Raw genomic sequence first — 22520 nt, 5'->3', positions numbered from 1 at the left:
AGGAGGGGTAGAGGACGACCTAAATTGACGTGGGATGAGAGAATTAAGCATGATTTGATAGACTTAAACTTCTCCGAGGACATGGTTGAGGATATGAATTCATGGAGAAGTAGAATTAAAGTTAAGGATTTTTAGGGAGAAAGGTATTCCTTAGGGCTTTTATTTACCTTATTTTGGTCACATATATTATTATTATTATTATTATTATTATTCCCATATATATAGTATTAGTATATTCTTTTCATATATTATTATTATTATTATTATTATTATTATTATTATGATGATGATCATTATTATTATTATTATTATTATTATTATTATTACTATTGAACTTTGATTTCCTTTGTATTGCTTCATACATATGGTACTTTAGAGCTGAGGGTCTCTCTGAAAGCAACCTCTGTATCCCTTTGGATAGAGGTACGGTGTGCCTACATCCCACCCTCCCCAGACCCTACCTATAGCTTTGCTGTTGGTGGGACTTCACTGGATATGATTGATTGATTGTTTTTTTAAGTTTTTAAATGCAAAGTGATAAAAGGAGAATATATGTTGCATATTATTATGTCAATTTTGGTTTAGTTTTCTGTAATCATACAGATACAATTTATGTGAGGAATATAACGCAAATAATTAAAAAATGAAAAACATAATGAGATTTAGTAGTATGCAAGTCAGCAAGTGTGTTATTTTGGAAGATTATTTGAAGATGATGAATTGTGATTTGTGAAGATAAGATTACTGATAAAAGACAAGAAGCAAGTAAAGCTTCAGGCCCTTACTAACCAGATGGGTGGCCCAAAACCTGGAGTTGACATTGAAATCGGAAATAAGGCAGTTCAACCGAACCCCATCGTTAGCCTAAAGGGCGATCATCATGGAACTTGAATCAATCTTTTGGCGTATGCTAAATTGTTGTGTAAAATCACATTGAGTCAGAATGATGTGCGTTCATAGTTGTTATCAAGTGGTTAAAAAAATTAAATCAAATCTAAACCAGTTTCAGTCAAAAGGATGATTCTATACCAATATTGGCTCAACAAAATCCAAAGTCGCTCCAACAGAACTCAACCCAAAAAACTAGTCTGATGGGTGAGAAAACCATTTGGCCTATAAAATAAAAATTTAAAGAAAGTGCTTACAAACTAACATACAATTTTTAAACTCCACTAATTTTTTATAGACTCCGCCAAACAACTACGATAATGCTATCTTTCTTGGTGTAAGTGCTATCTATGTACACCACTTTACAACTCGCTACTCATCTCGTATAGGAATACAAGTTCTTCAACTTGCCACTAAAACCACTAAACAAAATGAATCTAATACAACAAATAAACAAAAGCCACTTTTGATACCACCTACTATGCAGGTTTCTCATCTTTTTCTCTGATGAATATACACACGACTTGCTTCATCTCATCTCAGCCGTTAATGAATAGCTTCTGGTTTTTCAGTGGTTTGAGACCTTTTGCCATGCATAAGTGAATGAAAAAACCTGTGAATGATTTTAGGTGTGTTTAATCATCTTGTCCCGAGTTGTCTTCAGCAGCCGCAATGATTCTCTCCTCGCTTGAGAGGCAACGAATAGGAACATAAACAAATCCTTTTGGCAACCGCTGATTTCTCATGGATGCTTGTCTGATGTCATCAGCAACTCTTTCTCAAAGGTTTCTGTATGCTGTGACAGTGTTTATACAATTGAAAGTTATTCGTGCAAATTTAACTCGCGTACTTGAAAATGGATATTTGGGTCCAGCTGGTCAAAAAGTACCCGAAAGTGTTCAGCATCATAGTCATAGATGGATTTTTACAGATATTGTTGTAATAATATAATTACTGTTATCATATTTAATTCAATAACTAGCTACAAATTTCAAAAAAAATAATTGACTTGACCTAACAGTAACACTACCTCTTTTGAAACCTTATCAAACTTTCCGCATCTCAAATTATAAGAAAAGTAAAGGTTGCAAACTCAACCAATTTATATATAAACAGGATGATTTCAGTAATGTTTCATATATTTGAAGGATCAAACAAACAACATTAAAAACATTAGCTAAAAAAGTTATTGGTTAAAAGTAGCCTGGGGTTTAACTTTAAAGCATAAGACCACCTAAATCATTTTCATAAAAAGTTAATTACACAAAAAAGTCCCTGTGATTTGGCTATAATGCAACTTTAGTTCCTAAGTTTCAAAGATTACAGGTTTAGACCATACGTTTGCACAAACATAACACGATTGGTCCCTAGAGTAGATGTACATTAACGTTTTCTGTGAAGTGTATGAGAAATGACAAAAATACCCTTATTAATTAACAAAATCCACACATTTTTATAAAATTAAAAAATTCTGTTAGGTGCATGTGAAATGACCAAAATACCCTTAATGTTAATCAAGTTTTTTTAAAGTAACAAAAGTTCTAGTATGTGCATGTGAAATGACCAAAATAACCTTAATATCAATTAAAACAGAATCGGCATGTCTTTTATAAAACGAGTAAAAACTCCGTGATACACATGTGAAATGACTAAAATACCCCTAACGAAAAAGAAGTTACCTTTTCATGTCCGTGACACTTGTCCACATCATCAGCTGCAGTGTGTGAAGGCCTGTGTGGGATTTGTTTGCCAGCTAATGGCCTAACTGTAGGAGTATGAGTAAAGATTTGAGAAATTGAGCTGTCATCAGTTTTCTGGTCATTGTCCATTCCCACTGAAAACCGTATACGTCGCTTCCCGGTGACTGTTGTATCGATTGTGACATCATCTGATCTCTGGATAGTTTCACTGCAAGACTTGTAACTGTTTGTGTAACTGTCTTTTAAGGAGGTTGTTGCTGACTCTGAACTAACATCAGGTGACACGTGAGTACATAAGCGCGTGAATGAAGATATTGATTCTCTATTCCAACGAAGCGTGTCATGTGAACAAACGACCAATTCACGCTGCAACAGTACAATTGTTTGGCAGGTGTTAATGATCAACATATAAATATGGATAGAATTAACGTAACTAACAATATAAATGGGATTTAATTAAGGGGTACTGTCATAAAACGACAACGTACACACATTTTGGTCATCAAACCGTGACCCGTACCATTTTAGTCATTAAACTTGGTAGAAGTGTTCCATTTTTAACATTAGTCATTGTAAACTGTATTATGGTTATAACTTTATATTCCAGAAGACACATACTGTTAAAAGCTTACCCTCAATTTCTCCCGTCTAATAATTCTTTCACATATAAGGCGTAATCTCTCCAATTCAACCTGCACACAGAAATATAATCATATAAATTAAACATGGTTCCAAGATAATACTCACCATGTCATACAAAGATTGCAACTTTTCATCTGTCACACGAATAAATAGATGCAAACACTAAAAATAAAAACACATTCAAAAAACAGAGAAGCATAAACCACAATTTTGTAATGATTACTGAGAGCAACAGATAACTAAAAAGCATTGCAAAAGGTTATAATGTTGACACTCATGCGACTGTAACTCACCCTAACTTTCTTCAGAGAATTCCATTCTTCTACTCCATATTTCTGAGTCTCAGCCTACCATATACAAAAACACTTATTAGAAACTAGAGTGGTTATTATTATCATAAAAAAAGGGCAAAATACAGTGCAACATAGAAAAAGTATCAGTTAAAGTAACGGCAAAATACACATCACCTTAGTCCTCTCCACAAGGCTATGCTTATCACAGTAAGCCTTATGCTGTAACTTCCCACCAATAGTCCTCACATTCATGAACAAGCCAGCACTACTACCACAAGTAGCATGAAATGTGCTTTGACAGTGACCATAATTGCACTGTAAACAATATTATTAAAGTCAATTTTTCAACACAAGAAAATAGAAAACAAATAATTAAATAAATAAATAAATAAAATGTGTAAACTCACCTTTAGACAGACACCTTCTTTGCGGCTGCAAACAAGACAAATGTCATTCCCCTTAATGATTGTGTCGATGCAATCAATAGGTTTCATTTGCCCCCTTCTGAATGTTGATTCTAGAATCCACTGCATCACAAAAATGAAACACATGTAAGAATCATAAACAACATTATAGATCCTCAACGGAAGAAAAGAAACTTACTTCAGCACAGAAGGCATGGACCCATTGACCATCAGTTGACTTCCTAAACGCACCAATAGTGCCACAACATAATCTACATTCTGCTACATGAGATGACCATATATCTTCACACAACTCACAAAACCATGGGCCTGTAGAATCTTTAATACTACGATAACAATCAATATGAACTGTAACCTGTTAGCAGATAGTATATGATTAGATCTTAACAATAACAAAAAGATTAGGAAATAAAAGAGTGTTTATTACAAGCATTTAAACTAACCTTGCAACTAGAACACATGATAATAGGGTTCAAAACTGTCTCGGCCCGTCTACAAACATCACAAACCTTAGAATGCCCTTTATTCTTCAAAGTTGATATTTCATGTAAAGTCGTTACAGACAACTTGGAATGTGCTTCTTTTGCTTTCAAAATATTCTGAAGACATAATAAGGATATGAATAACTTAGTTTTATGATAATAAAATAAGAGTCAATCACAACAACCTCTTGGTGAGCTGAGTCATCAACCGTATCTTTCCTTAAAGAAGAAACCCTGGATGAGGCGGCTGCATCAGCGGTTGCAGTGGCTAACACAGCTTGAGCTTCCTTGTGCCTTCTTTCTTTTTGACCCCGTTTTTTAAATTTTTTTAAGTCATAAAGAAACTGGGTCACAAACACCGCATCCCAGTTATGTTTTCTTACATCCTCAATCTCTTGTGGGAGACACTTGGTCACCTTAGAAATCAAAACATCTGCATGTACCACATAACAGAAGTAAGTACTCTAGTCAGCAACGGATATACAGCAAAAACCCTAAACCAGCAAAAATAAAGAGACCGTTTATGTGTTTTCTTGCAGCGGCATTGCGAAGTAGTTGATGTTGATGGTAAACCAGTTCTCCTTCCACTTCATCAACTGGAGACATATTTATGATACTCATCCGTTCAGTTTTTCCTGACTCGGTACTCGACTCAGTAGCCGAATTTCGAATTTGTTGATTGCAACCGACTCCAGAACCTGAGGAAGCCTTCATCAGATAACATCATCGCAAAATAACTGTGAGGAATACGTATGAAGCAAGATGTTACCATCATCCTTGTGAACTTTCATCTCAGAAATATATTGTTTCCGCATCAGTATAAGTGGGTGGATATAAGAATCAGGTGAAGCTTCTGTTCTACTACATTACCAGATGTCTAGATATTGGTATTCATGTAGAACCAAATAATCACAAACATTCAAAACAAAAATCCCAAAACGTAACACCGCCCCCCCCCCCCACTTTCTCTTTTTTTCTTATCCTTCTATCAGTAAGTTGCAAAGATTCAAGTTTTTAGAGCTTACGTGGCAACAAGGCTGTTATTCTCAGTGATTGAACAGCTGGAGTCGATTGGTCTGTCAACTTGACCGCAGCCAATTTGACTTGGACTTGAACACTTGACAGCATCACCTGTACAAGGTGGTAAATTTGGTATATGATATTAGAAATTTAGACGAAAAGCAAAAAAAAAGGTACTAAACTGTATATATGAAAATTTGGCTAATTAGTTTTAAGCAATCATCTCTTCCAAACTTGATTCTCATAAACTATCATTTGGATGATAGGTTGATCTTTTGCAAGTTTAACTTTGTCAAAGAAAGTCATTGCAACAAGTAATCAATTGCTTATAACCATGATTGCAATTTATATTAAACCAATTCAAAAAAACAATCGCAAACACTCAGTCAACTACAATAGAAAAACCTATCTCAAATACTCAGTCAACTGCAATCAACAGTTTGAACCGGAAAAAGATGGTCTTTGCTAATAAATTATGTTATATTTACCATCAACTGAATGACATAGCAAACCCCATATATAATAGGGTAAATGAAACATAGCAAAAGCAAATTATCAGAAAAATGCACCTTTTTGTTTAGTAGTGTTTCTCACCAATAAATCAGAAACCGGACAAGATTCAGTAGATGTCTGCAGAAACAAAACTAAAAATTATTTGGATATCCCTTTTACTGCAAGAAAGTGGATTGTTCTTAACAAAACATAATAAAATAAAACAGAAAAAACAAGCAATTAGCAAGAAATCTACATGCACCGAGAAAAGAATAAAAAAATAACCAGGGGTGGTTAAATCAGATTAGATACTACCAACAAATATTCAGAGAGAAAAGAAGACCTTAAAATATTAAATCATATATTCCACAAAGAATCATACTAACCAAATTAATTAGTAAAATCATCAATCCTAACTTTGACGTTATTTTACTAATTTCGTGAAAATAACATTAAAAGTGGCGAAAGGTTAATCAGGCATCATGTGGTGGCGTTGATGGCCGAAAGACAAAGGTACATGCACCAATCAGTGGGTTTCCCAATGGTTGAGTGTTATGTGCCTTATGTCAAGGCTTAATGCAAAACTACTATCGAGCCGGGGGTCTCACTGGAAGCAGCCTCTCTATTCCTACCGGGTAGAGGTAAGGTTGTCTACATCTTACCCTCCTCAGACCCTACCATAGCTTTGCTATTGGTGGGATTTACTGAGTACGATGATGATGATGATGATAATGATAATCAATTCTAAAATCTAAATTTATGACATAAAAGTGTAATCTTAGATTCACCTAAGCTGCTAACATTATAAAACCATGCAATAAGATCACAAAAGGTAACCATAACTAAAAGTTGATTATAGAAGCAAGCAACAACCTTTACCGTAGAATCAGGAGAAGTCTCTTGACCAGAAAACTTGCCACCATTTTTATCCTCATCCCCTATTACTCCATCTGCAGAACTCCTTTTAAGAGACAATATAAAACTGTTATCCTTGAGCACCCTAATATTGCATTTGGCTTTCTTCCGAGGTGGGCCCAACTTAACAGAAAAACTCCCTACATTGTTGTCTGGTACTCTTGTAATAGCATTTTCAACACCAGATGCTTTCTCACCATTAGATATGCGTGTAGACAAAACTTTAAGCTTCAAATTTTTCTGCAAGTCACAAACATAAGCATGAACTTTTAAACAATTTGACTAAGAGGAATAGTAATCCCACAAAACAGTCAATCATAAGAATGCTCTTATAATAACACTTGTTTCATAAATTTTTACTGAACCTTCTTTACAAGTAGAGCAAGATTAGAAGAATCTGACACTTTAACATCTTCAACGGTGTTGCTGCCTTTGACATCTGCCACGTCAACGTCTGTTTTACTTTTGACGCTTGAGCTAGTATTCAGCACCTCATCTTCAATAGATGCACCGCCTTCTTTTGGGGCTTCAGAATGCTTTAAGCAAAAAGCTCGCATCTCAATCTACATAAATTTAAAATAAAATAAGAAAAAGACCACATCAAGATATTTTAAGCAAGTGAAAAAATAAACACAATATAACAATTTATGAGAACATAAAATGATTGACTGATGATTTATAGTTTGAATGGAAAATGAATGAGCTTACATCATCACACCCGAATTTCCCCCAAATTTCCATTCTATGACTTGCCTCCCTTGCACATACAGGATGGAAAGCAGTTCGACAAGATCCTATGCAAGTATCAAAATAAACGAAATTATAGTTCACAAACAGTGGATAGTGTAAGAAAGTCCAAAAGGGACAGTTAACAAGCAAAGCATAAAGAAATAGAAGAAAACTGTAAGGGCAGACTTTCACATCCTAAAACAGCGATAACATAAATACAATAGTCATTTGAAAAAAATAACTCTGCCAAAATGGTATAATTTCTCAAACGTTGAGATAATGTGTCAGTACCCTGTTAACGAGAGCACCAATGCACTCATTTATCAAATAAGCATAAAAAAGCCAGTCGACCCATTAGCTCCACTAATGCTTAGCACGCTGCATCTTGATTGCATAGCTTTTTTAAACTCGTTTGTAGATTGAAACAACAGCTTTTTAATACCAAAGACATGAATTTCATATTGCAACTACTTTGTAATGGTACATGTATAAACTTAATACTGCATTTGCTATTGCACACCGTTTATGTCTACTGTTTTTAAAACAACTCATGTAATTCTAGACATGCAATTTTGCATTCTCATCTTTTGTCGGGCAGACTGTTAAGTACTTATATTTTTGTCGCATGTAAGCTATTTCTGTGAGACCAAAAGACTGGCATTTAATTAATTAAATGCATCATCACCCAACTCATCCTCGGTCCTCATGAACAAAAATTGCAGCATCATTTCCAAAGTACTGTTTAAATGCAAATATGCAATTGTTCCCATATTTAATATTGCAAATATACAATATAAAAAGAAGTTAAGGCAAAAGTTATAAGCTAAAATGTTTTTGTTAGATGTGGATGTTAGGGTTGGAGACTCGAACAAAGGGTATTAGGGCAGCCGGCCCTAATTAGGGTTAGCCGGCCCTAATGGGTCCCATCTTATTTGTTTGGGCCTAACTTGGAGAACAAGTTAGGAACCCTAGATTTAGTCTATATATACCCTAGTTGTAATTGTAATCTTGTGTGCCTTGAGCTTAATAAGAAAACCTAGTTGCAGCCCGTGGACGTAGGTCCCCTCGCGGGGACCGAACCACGTTAAATTCTTGTGTCGTTTATATTTTCGTTTATGTGTGTTTATCGTTGTGCATGTGTGTGCTGTTTCGCTTCCGCGCGCCGCTTTGTTCCTAACAAGTGGCATCAGAGCTTTGGCTCGTTGTTGCACACGGTATTGCACGGAAGAACGATTCGTAAAGGAGAAACCCTAGGTTGCGCAAAAAGGGAAAGAAAACAGGGCTGTTCGGGGCTGATTTGGAGTGAATTTGCAATTAGAGTTCCGGTTTTGGATCTCTTGAAGTTGCTGGTCTCACTCGGGTTTGCAGGTGAAGGTCGGGTCAGGTGTTTCGGGTTATGACATCGCGGGTATAAATGGTTTTGTTTATAGTACCAGGTTAATCTCTTTGAAGCCGCCGATTAGGGTTTGGTTATAAAACTCTTGGATTCGTCGAATAAAGGTTAGAGATTTAGTTAGTTTCTGTTGACTGTTTATTATCAACTGTTTGAGAACCGAGTTACGTGAAAATCAATATTTGGGTTTAGATTTGTCTGCGAAGTTTATTGTAGGAGCAAATCGGTCAGTTGACAATGTTCGGTAGAGAACATCCGTCAAGTTCTGGCTCGTACCATTGATGTGTTCACTGTTTCGATTTGTTTCCTGATTGCTATTGTTATAGCTGAAGACGGGATGGGTATGATCGAAGGTTTGACCGGTTTGGATTTCGGTTGGTTGGTTTGTCAAAGGAACTTGGATGTGGTACTGTGGGATAAAACAGGTGAAAATGGAACTAGCAGGTTGGAATGCTTTGGGTTTTAAGTATTCTGATTCTGGTGTGCTGGTGACGACATAAGTGAAAAAAAAGGGAAGTCAGGTTGAAAGGTTTATTCGGTTAGGATTAGCTGATCGGGTGTACAATCGCGGAATCCTTGGTACCGTTTGCTTTCGGTAAAGCTCTACTGCTGTTAGTTATAACCGTTTGCCGGTTAGCTGGTCTGGAACTATGAAATTATTTCTTGTTCGGTGGTGATCAGCAGTTCGACATTTGAGGGGATCCGGGATCTTGTGCTGGGTGAACACGTTTACCGGGAAAAGTACGATCGGGGATAATTTCATGGAATGTTGGTTTTGGTAATGGGTTGGGATAACAGGGACAGTGGGAGCTGGGCATAGTTGACTTCGTGGAGCTGCATGGAGGTTCGTGACATTCTTTAGAGTCAATGTCAAAAGATAATGAATTCTGCTTCTGAGAATGTGTCTGGGTTGATGCATTGGGACTCAGTGAAGGCAGTGAGACTCTTGGGTTCGAGATTCTGGTATACTTCATTTCATGTTACCCACTGTAGTGAAGTATTGGTGAATCTTATTGAAGACTTTGGGAAGGTACAAGTTTATGTATCGCTGGAAGAAGGGAACCAACTTCCGAGTATTAAAGTCTTGGCTCGCTGCATCGGGTAGAGCTAAGTGGATTCATTTTGCAAGTGTGAATCCTGGAGCCACCGGGATGTAGCTGAGTGCATTCGGAGGTTTAAACTAGGTCAGGGGTTTTGGAACAGTGGGAGCACGAACCGTGTTCTAGGTACAGTTCAAAACACCGTTGGGTTTTGAATACCGGAATTCCGAATGGGAAAATCTCTCCTGGGTACTTGCAGGTTTTGGAGAGTGGTGTTTTCTCTGGGAGTCTCTGGAGCCGGTAGTTCGAATCAGTGGGAGCCGGTTGAGATTGAGGATGAGTCAATGGCGGGTTTTGCCATGGCTGGGTCATTGATGACTGTTGGGTTGGAGCTCAATGGAGTTTCAACTGGCTCTTCAGGTAATTGAGGAGCGGGCCGCTGCAACTAGGAGGATTAGATTGAAGTCTTAGCTTGTTTATGGGAACTGAGGCTTGGAGGACTTCTTTTATTTGAAATCATAGCTTGTTCTTGGGAGCTTGAGGCTTGGAGAACTTCTGACCGTGAAGTTTTAGCTTGTTCTTGGAACTGGAGGCTTGGAAGATTTCTGTTTTTAAGATTACTGGAGTTACAGGTATAGGGTTTGCTTGGATGGTGGATTGAGGATTGCTCGAGCCTCCAAGTGGGAGATTGTTAGGGTTGGAGACTCGAACAAAGGGTATTAGGGCAGCCGGCCCTAATTAGGGTTAGCCGGCCCTAATGGGTCCCATCTTATTTGTTTGGGCCTAACTTGGAGAACAAGTTAGGAACCCTAGATTTAGTATATATATATACCCTAGTTGTAATTGTAATCTTGTGTGCCTTGAGCTTAATAAGAAAACCTAGTTGCAGCCCGTGGACGTAGGTCCCCTCGCGGGGACCGAACCACGTTAAATTCTTGTGTCGTTTATATTTTCGTTTATGTGTGTTTATCGTTGTGCATGTGTGTGCTGTTTCGCTTCCGCGCGCCGCTTTGTTCCTAACAGTGGAGGTTAACAATGCCAAGTTATTACTACAATTCAATTCTGCAATAAGAGAAGTAGCAGTTTCATGAATGACAGTTGGCATTTTTTCATTCCATGCCCAAAACATAACCACCATTAAGCCTACAAACCCTTGCCAATGGAAAACTATTCCCCTATATAAACATGCAGAAAGTAAATTTTTCCCCAACTGCATAAACAATAAATTCTTACTTCACAAAAGATATATTTACTTTGTACAAAAAGTGTTGCATACAGCAGAAATCAACCTGCACCAAATTAAGATATTGATCTAATATTATTTGCTGCCACGTGTCACCTTATCTGCAGCATAAGAAAACCACCCACTAATTCCAAAAAGCATGAACATGGACCCAGGGCTGATAAAAAAAAAAAGAACAGCAAAACAAAACAAAGCTAGTCTAGACTGTCATTTCATTGGTGAACCGTGAACAAAACTAGCTAACATGTTATGTAGAGCATGATTGGTACAAGTAACTGCATAAGTTGCATATAACTATGCCACCTATCATGATTCATAAAGAAAACAACTTTTGAGGAAAGAATAAAGAAACAGGCGTTCTTAAGATACTGGTTAATCATTAATGGTATACTAGTATGAGAAGGCAATCTAGTTCGAGACCAAATGCTAATGTGCATTTCAGTTAGGAGATGTATTGTTGTGAAGAACAGTTCATAAAAATATAAATCAGTAAATGTTTTGAGAAAATATGGCTAATGGAAAGCTTCTACAAGAAATCTAGTGCATGAACACTAAAATCCAACATATATATCATGGACTGCGTAAGCTTGACCAGCACCAAATAAGAGCAAGGCCCTTCTGTAAGAACTTTTAACATTATAAATTCATATATAAAAAGACCAAGATCTACAAGATAGCACTCAAGCCCCACATATTTGTTACCTATTGATTTTTTTAATAACCATATTATGTCACCGTTCCTACATATTCAAATATCTTATCTAAAAAACAAAATAAAAGTACTACTTTCTTTCTACTTGCAAGTCTAGTAATCTCCATCAGATAACTCTGGGGGCTGAATTGTTCTCAAGTCAGATTTCATATTTTAAGCACTGAACAAATGAAAAAGAAAACATTTGACAAATTATTTGAGATCCTTTTGGTAATTAAGAGTCCATGATTTCACAATATGTTCCAAAACAATTTCAAAGTTAACTTCGCAAATCTTGATGTCCTTATAATCGCTTATGGCAAACTGACTAGAGGGACCAACCCATAGTTATCAAATGCGTTAGGCGCACTCAAGACACATAGGGCCTAGGCGCAAAAATGCGAGGGCCTGGGAAAAAATAAGCGCACTTAAATAAAACATTTAAAATATATTATGTATATGAAAAATAATATTATTCTTCAAATACAAGACACAGATAGGTGATGAGTAAATATTTTCCATAAACCTTTTTCTATTGTTATCTAAAAGAGAATAGCTACTTAGCACCCCATGAATATGTAATACTAGAATTATGAAAAAATTAATTTATAGGGAAAGAACCATAGTTGTCAATAGCGAATAGCGGTAAATAGCGACGGCTATTTCGTGTTTAGCGATAAAAGAAACACCAAAACATGCCTAACAAAATGCATATGCTTATCAGCAATTAAGTATTATGCTAATGGCCTAATATTCAAGTATTCAACAGAAGCCTATAGTGTATAAATGTTTAGAACAAATTTGAATTTTCGCATTCACATCATACAACATATTAGCATCAGGTTGTAATGTATAAAACAACATTATTCTAATAGCCTAATTTTCTAGTATTCATCATTATGCTAATAACAAAGTAGCAAAAGTATAAAAGTATTATCATTTAACCTCATCTACTTAATACCAAAAATAAATATTAAGAGAAATAAAATTAGAATTAATGAAAAGCACAAATAATTAAAAATAAAAATAAGAACTAATAAAAAAGCATACCCTTTTTATTTTCTCAAAATTGAACTACGAATATTTGATTGGAATTTCCAATTATTTAGGGTGCATCCAGTTAAAATTAAATTGCAAAGAAAATACCCCCTTTAATAGGGATGGCAGTTAGTATCAAATTAAAAACAAAATTACGACTCAATTAGATGCAAATCTCCCCTGAGATAGATGCAGCATTGCCGCCTGTTAATAGATAATCAGATTCTGGAAGATCCAAAGAACTGAAATCAATTATTCTTGATAATTGCACGCTCGGTTCTACACATCTAATCCCCAGGTCAGAACCAAAACTCAAAATTGAAAAAAAAAAAAATTTATCGCTATTTACACGCTTTTTAATTGCTAAATAGCATATAGCGGGGAACTGCCGCTTCTTTACATAGCGCGCTATAGCGACCGCTATAGCCGCTATTGACAACTATGGAAAGAACCAAGAAATGTATTTAACTAAAGACATTTAACTTAAGGTTATGAGCGCACACTGCATCCTTTACTTATATTTTTGGCCTTAAAAAGGAGCAACTCCATATACAAATGTTAAGCCAAACTAATTAAAGCATTTTTCAGTTGACCGGATAGAATGCCTAGTTTCTAGCAGTCTAACTGCAGTAAACGAGAACAGGCTATCATTCTTTGAAGAACAGTAAACATGGATAAACCATATTATCTAAATGATATTAGCCTGTAGTCACACATGTTAAATTTATGTTTATTAATATGAATCTGCAAGTAAACCTTACACAGAAAAAGTAGAAACACAAACTAGTATAAGACATTCGTTAGGGTATATTACTAAAACTTACATGGTTACAGGTACAAAAAAACCTACATTACAGTTGTATTGTGTCCATAACTGATTAACAGCAATAGATATGATGCACCATTACACCACTAAAAGAGAGAGTGAAACTGATGTGACTACATACCGTAACTGCAACGAACACAGGCACCACATTTCACCATGCACAGATAACATATTAACTTCTTCTGCCCATCCTTAACGCCCTCAACGTTCATAATCGGTTCCAAGCTTTTTGTATCCTCAATATAAACCTCAGTCATCCACTGACAACAAAACAAGTGAACAAACTCAACATGACCACCATCTTCATCCCCAACACCCCTCTTTTTCACAGGCTTTAAAGCCCCACCCTGCTGTGGGCAAAGCAGACAGCGCCCGTCACAATCAGTGCTTTTCTCTCCATCAATCTTAACCCTGCACCAAGAACATAACCAACCAGCATCATCAATTTGCTGCACACCATAACATCTTTGATGCACCGCCACACCACAAGACGTGCAAACAATCAGCCTGTTCAGCTGATCATCTGTCCCACCCTTGCTGCAATAATCACAACACGTAGACGGCTCTCGGTCTTTAACCGGTTGAGCAACAAAAAGCTTCTCCAACCTCGTTTCCTCACCTGGCAGCTTCCGTTTCTTGGAAGGCCGTTCAGGCGCCAAATATATCTTATTTCTACAACCTAAAAGCCATTCTATCCCACTATGCTCTTGTTGGTTTTGTGAAACTTCATTAACACTTTCACCGTCTACTTCCATAATATGGTTAATATCCTGTTCACTATGACTACTGCTTTCATTCACATTCACATTATTATTAATATTATTTTTACTATTATCATTTCCAGGATAAGGAATTGAAATGAGACTATTATTATTACTATTACCCCTAAACACCGAAGCGGCTTCATTTAGCCTCTCAACATCATCCAAACACACTCCCTTAAAGTAATCCTCTGTTTCAGACCAAATGCTGTTCACCTTAACCTTCTCCTTGTTTTTATTAGTATCCGAGCCCAAATGCGACCTCTTACGCTTCTTTCGACTATCCGAATGTTTACACAACCAGCTAGCCAAACCACCAGGCAGTGTAGTAACAGTAGCTGAACTCTTTTTCTCCAGATCCTCCAAATCAAAAGGCGAATCAACCGCAAGCGCCTTACACGCCTGTGCGTAGAAACTCACACCAATTTGAGCCACTGGTGCGTGTTTATCTTCATCAGTGGAAACTGGACAATGCGTTTCCTCAGTGGTGCAACATCCGTTCTCAATCCGACACATCATGGTTCCATTTCGATAAACCCTAGCCCTAATTTGGCAAAACCCTAACCCTAAGTTCTATAGAATGAATGTTTACGGGGTGTTACTGATGCATCGTAGCGTTGGTTGATTGTACTACAGGTAGATGAGATTGGCCGCCAATGGGTATTGCTAGGGTTTGTTTGTTTGATTGTGTTGATAAACAAAGTGTACGTGTATTCCGTTTTGGTTGTTCCATTTTATTATTATTATTATTATTATTATTATAAAGTCAGGAGATCTTTTGATGTGCTATCGCCTATCAGGTCGACTCGGACACTCATTTATTTATTTATAAATTTATTTATTTTAACGAAGAACAAAATATTTATATTTTATTATTATTTCCATATTCAAAAAAGTTGGATTCTTTTTTATCTGTAATCGAATTCAACATCCAAATGAAAATTATAAATAAGGGATGAAATTCTTATGAATAAGAAATCAACACATGGTCTTATATATTATTTGTCTTAATATGTTGTAGTCTTAACAAGATTGAGGGTTATTCAATATCAAGATTCTATATCCTAACAGACTATGATGGTGACATCTTTCTTCGTACTTACCGGTTAATGATAAATATTCCATTTTTCTCTTCTGGGTACCATATATGTATTTATATTTATTCATTTATTTAGACCATTCTTTTTATCAAGTCAGCTTTTACAATGGGTGGTCCGGTCTATTCCTCTTCAGTATCAAAATGATGTATGAGACTTCCAAATGTAGGTAAGAGCCTCCGTGATGCTGTAAATGTTAAATCCAGTCGGTGACTACAATGCTTATTATTTTGAGAATTTGTTGAAGTGTGCAAATGATAAATAAGAGTCTAGTATAATTAGTTGAAAACTTATTTAGTGCCAACGAATGTTAGTAGCCAAAGAATGTTAATAGAAACTATTGAAAGGACAAGTTGCTACTCATGGAAACTTATTACTATTAGAAGTGTAAGTTGCTATCGGCAAGAGTAACATAACAAAGTTGATGCTAAGGCAAGTTGCTACTTAATGCAACTTGCTTGTAGTACCAAGTGACTAGTAAAAATAACTTGCAATTGGTAGAAGAGTTATTGTTGAGGCAACTTTCAACTGATGAAGAAGAAATTTAATGCTGATGAATATGAAATTGCTTAGTAACTTACAAATTAGAATGTGTTCTTATGTATGCTTTCGAAGAAGATCACAAGTGTTTTTTAGGGAAAGATCGAGGGTTTATCATCCAAGTTTTAACAAGATCTTGTAATTGTTGCTTTGAATAATGAGTAGCTTTTCAATATTCAATTGTAATTTGATACTCCTAAAAACCTCAAATGGGAGGAACAAAAACAATTTTAAGTTATCTATTTATTTGATTTGTTCTTATTCTTCAGTCGAACACTACACAACCCAAAATTCAATTAACATCGTTATTTCGTTGCATATCATCAATAATAATCAATTATGTTCGGTATTTAGTGAAACCGATACATGAGCATCTTAATACATTAGTTATACTAAGTATAACCAACTTCCAGTTCAAATAAATTTATGTAAACCATTTCTTAACACAAGTCGCTAAACTTTTATAAAACAATCGAATTGCCATAGAAGCCTTTCATATTTTCAGTAAGCAATACATTCTATTAATAACTATTTTCAATAAGCAATCCTATCTATTGTGGATCGACCATGTGCAACATGTCAACTTTCTTATGATTTTTCAGTTCTTTATTTAAGCATCAACAACAACCATACCCAGTAAAAGTCTCACGAATAACAAGACTATTAGTAGGGTTTGAGAAGGGTGAGAAGTAGGCAGACCGTACCCTTATTTCATAGATAGAGATATTGCTTTTAGCTAAAACATAAAAATAACATTTTGCACTTCAAAACTCCAAATTTAAAAAGCATGATTCTTGACCAAAAATTCATACATATATCAATCTAGATTGTTCATAGAACGCTAAAACCATAACGAAAAAGATCACAAAATTATATCTTTATAAAGCCGAAACAATACTAATCATTTTAAGTTTTAAAAGGCAAAAGATATAAGGCGTTACCATGTGATGTTCTCAAATAGTCCCTAAAAACCAAGTTAATATTATATTTCTAAACAAGCAGCTAAACTTTATCATCTATTTTATCGTTTACAAGCGGAGCCATTTCAATGCGTGAACGTGGGGTCCGCGGAGTACGAGGAGTTCCAGGTAACTGGTTAGCAAGTTTGTGTCTCACGTACCCATAAAATGTGCATCCAATAAGCGTTATTGCACATCCAAACGCATTCATGGGTGAAATTGGGTTTTGAATATCATCCATAAGCATGCAACCGCAAATGCCACCTTTAAAACCAACAATAAATTATTTTAGTTCTACAAATTTGTTGACATGTGAGGGGTTATTTTATAGCATACTGGAAATGTGTTAATTGAGTTAAGAGTCGCCCAAAGTTAAGCTTGTAAACGAAGTGAACAAACACAAACAGAGCATGGTCATGTTCCTTCGTTTAACTTTAACCAAACGATCAAACAAGAAAAATTAAACAAATAAGGTTTTCTTGTTCGTGTTTGTTTGTTAAGAAATTAAACATGTTCGTGTTTGTTAACAATATAAACGAACAAAGATAACTAAGCTAAACACAGTTAAAAAAAATAAACTAGACTAAGCTGTAACGTGTCAAAAAATTTTTAATGAATATATTAAGAAACATAAACAAACGTAAACTAGCAAACATAAATGAGCGTAAACAAACGAACTTAAATGAGTCATGGACATAAATGAACGAACACGACATGTGTTTACATTCCTTCGTTTAACTAAATGAACAAAACTTTTTGTCCGTGTTTGCTTATTTATGTTTATGTTTATGTTCATCCGTTTAAGAAAATAAACAAACTTCCCCTCAAACGGTTCACTAAACATTCAGTTCGTTTACACTTAGAATCTACTTCAAATTGCTTTTAAAAAAATATAATATTTAGTTTTTGTGATCGTATTTAACACATTGATTATTCATATAAACGAAAAAGAAAAAGAAGTGTCCTAGGCCAGCCCAACTGACCCCTATGACCTGCACTACAATAAAAGCTATTTTGACCCGTTAACCAATCCGCCAGTTGTACAACCTTTAGATCTATGAGCCACTCAAATGATGTTTACAGACACATTCTTAATATGATACTAATACCGCAGAAAACATGGAAAATACCTTAAGATTTCCAGCAACATTAAATGTGACAGCCGTCGTTGAATGGATGACATAGAATATAGAGAAATTAAGGCAGAAGGCGGTTACTCCCGAACCAATAATAATCATCAAGGACGACATAAGAGTAGGGGTAGTTTGAACCCATTCCAAAACTCCGGGTCCTTCTAAAACAAGTGCCGGTAGCACCAATATTATAGTTGCAAACGGTGCCATATAATACACTGTATTTATGCTGCCAACAACCACAATAACAAAGATTATTGTTTGCACATCAAAAAGTTTAGAGTACTATTGTAATAATATTATGTTAGTGTTTGTAATCATCGTTAATATATGATGGAGAGTGAAGAATACCTGTCAAACTTATAACCATGAAGCAAAGACTCTGCAAGAATAGTTTTTGTAGACGTTGCAAGACAACCAAATAAGGCAGCACAAAATCCGAACACGTTAAAGCTAAGTTCAGTTACAGAAGTAAGTAATATTCCTCCAACTATCGGAACCAAAGAGGCCCAGATTCTCCAATCAAAGTGCTTCCTCCATACCATCCACTGCAAAATCACTGTTATACATGCTTTAGCATATATATTGGAATCCAGCAATGGGCCTGTTGGCTCAGTACTATAAACCTTAATCTGATATACATTCAAATTAGGGTTTGTTGTTTGTGTGTGGTGAGGCAGTTAGGGGTGTAAACGAGCCGAATCCCAGCTCGAGTTTAGCTCGTTTTGACTTATGTGAGCTCGAGCTCGGATCGTTTCGAGCTCGTTTTCTAAAGCTCGAGCTTAGCATGCGAGTTGTTATTTCAAGCTCGGGCTCGGCTCATATATAATTCATAAATTATTTTATATACATTTTTCATTTATTTTTATATATTTTGAGCAACAATTAAAAGAGACTAAGCTCGGTTTGAGCTTGGTTATGTAGTGTAAAACTAATACATATAAGTCCAAACGAGTTAAAACTTAAACAAACACAAGGCTCGCTAAGACTCGACGAGCCTAAAGGAGCTTCCCATACAAGGCTCGAGCTCGGGCTCAACAACTAAACGAGCTTTATTAGAGGCTTAGGCTTGGGGCTCTGCTCGAGCCCAAAAAACTTGGCTCATTTCGAGCTTTTTATCGATCTGAGCTCAAGTAGCTTGCGAACAGCTCGGCGTGGCTGGTATTAACCCCTAGTGGCAGTGATGATAGAGAGCCTCGGCCGACTCTGATACACCATGTAAGACAATGAAAGACTGAATTGCATTACTGAATAGATTACCTTACAATTTATAGTCATTACAAGGAAACCTTAATAAATCTAACGGCATGTGGGGTCAATACTAAAAACACTAACCAGATATACATTCCAACATATACGTATCTAACCTGTTGTTGCAGGAGTGAATGACTTGATGGTTTGCATAAACGAAACCGGGATGTAACGCAAGCTAACATTCCCCAAAACAATATTGATACAAAACACAAAAGACATGGGAAAGATCCTCCTCCATCGGTCTTGCGGTTCAACGGATATAAGCGGTTTAAGCTTGAGCACTCTGATCATAAGAAATGCACCAATTGATGAACATATGAAGTGTACACATGATACCGTCAAAGGGAACTTAAAATCCAGTTTCTGAAACCAAAAATTTATAAAATTATTATTAATAAAAAATAAAACCCAAATTAATAAAAAAATAATAGATGCCTGAAAGATCCATTTGTTGATGATAATAACAGCAACATTGAAGGTCCACCACTGGAAGATGGCGAAGATGGATCGGAAGACAGTCCATGAACACAATCTGGTTTCCTCCATTAGCCCTAGAAGCTCATATCCGAAATGAAACAAGCAAAGCCGTAATTAATAATAATAATAATAATAATAATTTTGGTTGGATGATTACATTACATGTTAATTGGAGGGGATATCGTAAGTGTAACGGTGACACTTCTTCCACATGATTTTGGATCTGTCTAATCTCTATTAAGCCGTTGCCTTTCTCACCATTAAAGTGAACTCATCTGTAACCCGACCCGATTCAATGTCACCTCACCACCGAGTTTCATCATGTCAATTTTATTTAGGTGTATATGTGGGTGATCTCTAGACATAAACCGGGAAGACTCGTGATACTTGAACCCGATGTCCGGATCAAACCATGTTATTTACAATAGATTGGTTCCTAGGTTCTAAAAATACTATTAAACGGGTCCGGGTCTGACCCATTTGCTCCTTGCATAAACCCATGAGACCAGTGAGACCCGAACTGATCAGGTCATGTTATTTACAATAGGATCAACACCCGAGTTCTAAGAATACCACTAAATAGGTCCAACTTAAGTCTTGTGGATCTGGCCAATTTTCTCACCGATAACTAGAGATGTTGGTATTTGGATGTCTACTTCATTTTACATAAATACATTAAATTATATATTGTAAAAGAAAACTTTGGTGCCACAAGTGCCCGATTGGGCCACTTGGTGGCACCTTAGTAGTCGACAACAAGTTTTTTTTTGTTTTTAGTTTCAGCACCGTAACGAACATAACGTAAATCGATCAAATGTCAATTTTATTTTAGTTCCGGTACTGTAATGAATGTGAGGGAAACCGACCGAATTCGCGTAGGCTCACCACATTTTTTTTAGTTAAGTTATGGTACCTTAAGGTACATAACAAAAACCAATCGAATGCCAAATGTGTTTTTGTATTTATTTATTTTTGATTTTTTGTTTTAGTTTTGATATCATAACAAACGTAACTGAAACCGACCGCATTTACATAGACTTACCGCCTCAACAACCAGGATTGACAATGTTCGGGTTTTGCCGACGCCTGAGTTTTCGTTCTAATACCATAACGCACTTAACCGAAACTGACCGAATTTGTGTCGACTAACGCCTCAATGTCCGGGAACTGACAACTCATGAGTTTTACCATCGTCTGGATTTTACCAACCTTACGCCGGTGTAATACTAGTTAATAATAAATAAATTGTGAATGAACCGGCTTGGCTTGATTTATTGACAACCCGAGTTCAGACTTGGCTATGACATAGACTTGTTTAAATTATAAATCCAAATTTAGGGTATGTTTGGTTGAAAGGAATGGAATGAAGGGGGAATGGAATGGGAGAATGAATGGAATGGACAAAGGCTTTGTCTTGGTTGGTTAACATACGGAGATGAAATGAATAATTAATTTATGTTGTTTGGTATCCGAAAGAATTTTTAGGAATGAAATAGAAATAATAAAAATATTCCTATCTCAATATATATATTTTTTTACAAAAAAAAAGAAAAAAAAACTGAAATGGTGACGGTGGTGGTAGCTCTGGAGATGAAAATGGTGGTGGCGACGGTGGTGGTGGTGGCGCCCAGGCCACAGGGGTGGTGGTTGTGGTGGTGGTGGTCAAGCGATGGTAGCATTAGTAGTGATGGCGGCGGTAGGGTGGTGATGACAGTGGTGGTGGCCAGGCAGTGATAGTGGTGGTGGTGGTTATGGTCGGGTGGCGACGGTGACAATGGTTGCCGTGGTTATGGCGACGATGGTGGCGGTGGTAGCTTTGGTGGTAAGGTGGTGGTGGTGGTGGAGGTGGTGATAGCGACGGTGGCGGTCAGGTGGTGGTGGCGGCGACGGAGGTGGTGGTGGTGACGGTGGCGGTGTTGGTCAGATGATGGTGGTGGCTATGGTAGTGGTGGTGGTGGTGGCGGTGGTGGTGGTTGTTAGATGATGGTGTTGTTGAGAAAGTAGGTTGAAGGAGGAATGGAATGAAAAAAAAGAGGGGGTGTGAATGAATGGTTTTGATGGAATGAGATTCCATGTGTAATAGATGATTTCATTCCATTGTGCAACCAAACACCTCTTATTTTATTCCCACGTAATGAATCATTCCATTTCGCCTGTCATTACTGCATAACAAACGCTACCTTAATGTTTTAAATCCTGAAATGGATCAGCAATGACTTGATTTAAAACAGGGGTGGGGGGGGGGGGGTTTGGAAGCTTCAAATCTTCAATATCCTTTGTCACTTAATTCATATATTAAAAAGAAATTTTTGAGTAACATGGCTTATTTTATTTGGGCTAAAGCCGATGCATTTTTGTATTGTAATGAATGGGCAGCTCCTACACGCTAGTTAAATGTGTCATATTTAGATTTTGGGTTAATTTCAGCGGCTGAGTATAATATATGTTTTTATGTAACATTCTAGCCCAAAACTATACACTG

General features: G+C 36.4%; 1 protein-coding gene and 1 pseudogene across 3 annotated transcripts; both read right to left on the bottom strand.

The window, feature by feature from the left end:
- Positions 1–1084: 1084 nt before the first annotated feature.
- On the bottom strand, positions 1085–15235 carry LOC143625748 (uncharacterized). 2 transcript variants are annotated; one of them, XM_077096001.1, is made up of 17 exons: positions 13939–15235; positions 7566–7651; positions 7223–7420; positions 6816–7097; positions 6020–6080; positions 5456–5561; positions 5200–5291; positions 4949–5128; positions 4616–4863; positions 4392–4547; positions 4127–4303; positions 3931–4050; positions 3698–3838; positions 3524–3577; positions 3221–3280; positions 2568–2954; positions 1085–1684 (listed from the first exon to the last, which is right to left on the bottom strand). In XM_077096001.1, the coding sequence occupies exons 1-17, from the start codon at positions 15095–15097 to the stop codon at positions 1631–1633; spliced, it is 3561 nt and encodes a 1186-aa protein (XP_076952116.1). In that variant the 5' UTR covers positions 15098–15235; the 3' UTR covers positions 1085–1630. The 2 variants fall into 2 exon arrangements, with proteins under 2 accessions (XP_076952116.1, XP_076952117.1); XM_077096002.1 differs by having other exon boundaries at positions 6822–7097.
- A 1808-nt stretch (positions 15236–17043) lies between these two features.
- On the bottom strand, positions 17044–20264 carry LOC143625729 (UDP-galactose transporter 1-like; annotated as a pseudogene). Its single transcript, XR_013152319.1, has 5 exons — positions 19993–20264; positions 19675–19920; positions 18659–18866; positions 18305–18536; positions 17044–17438 (listed from the first exon to the last, which is right to left on the bottom strand). The product of XR_013152319.1 is annotated as a UDP-galactose transporter 1-like (transcript).
- Between the last annotated feature and the right edge of the window lie 2256 nt (positions 20265–22520).

The sequence above is a fragment of the Bidens hawaiensis genome, unplaced genomic scaffold (genome assembly GCF_021521415.1).
Source record: "Bidens hawaiensis isolate Kalapana, Puna unplaced genomic scaffold, B.hawaiensis_p1.1 tig00004234_1, whole genome shotgun sequence".
NCBI classification, from domain to species: Eukaryota; Viridiplantae; Streptophyta; class Magnoliopsida; order Asterales; family Asteraceae; genus Bidens; species Bidens hawaiensis.
This window is presented reverse-complemented; position numbering and strand designations above follow the sequence as displayed.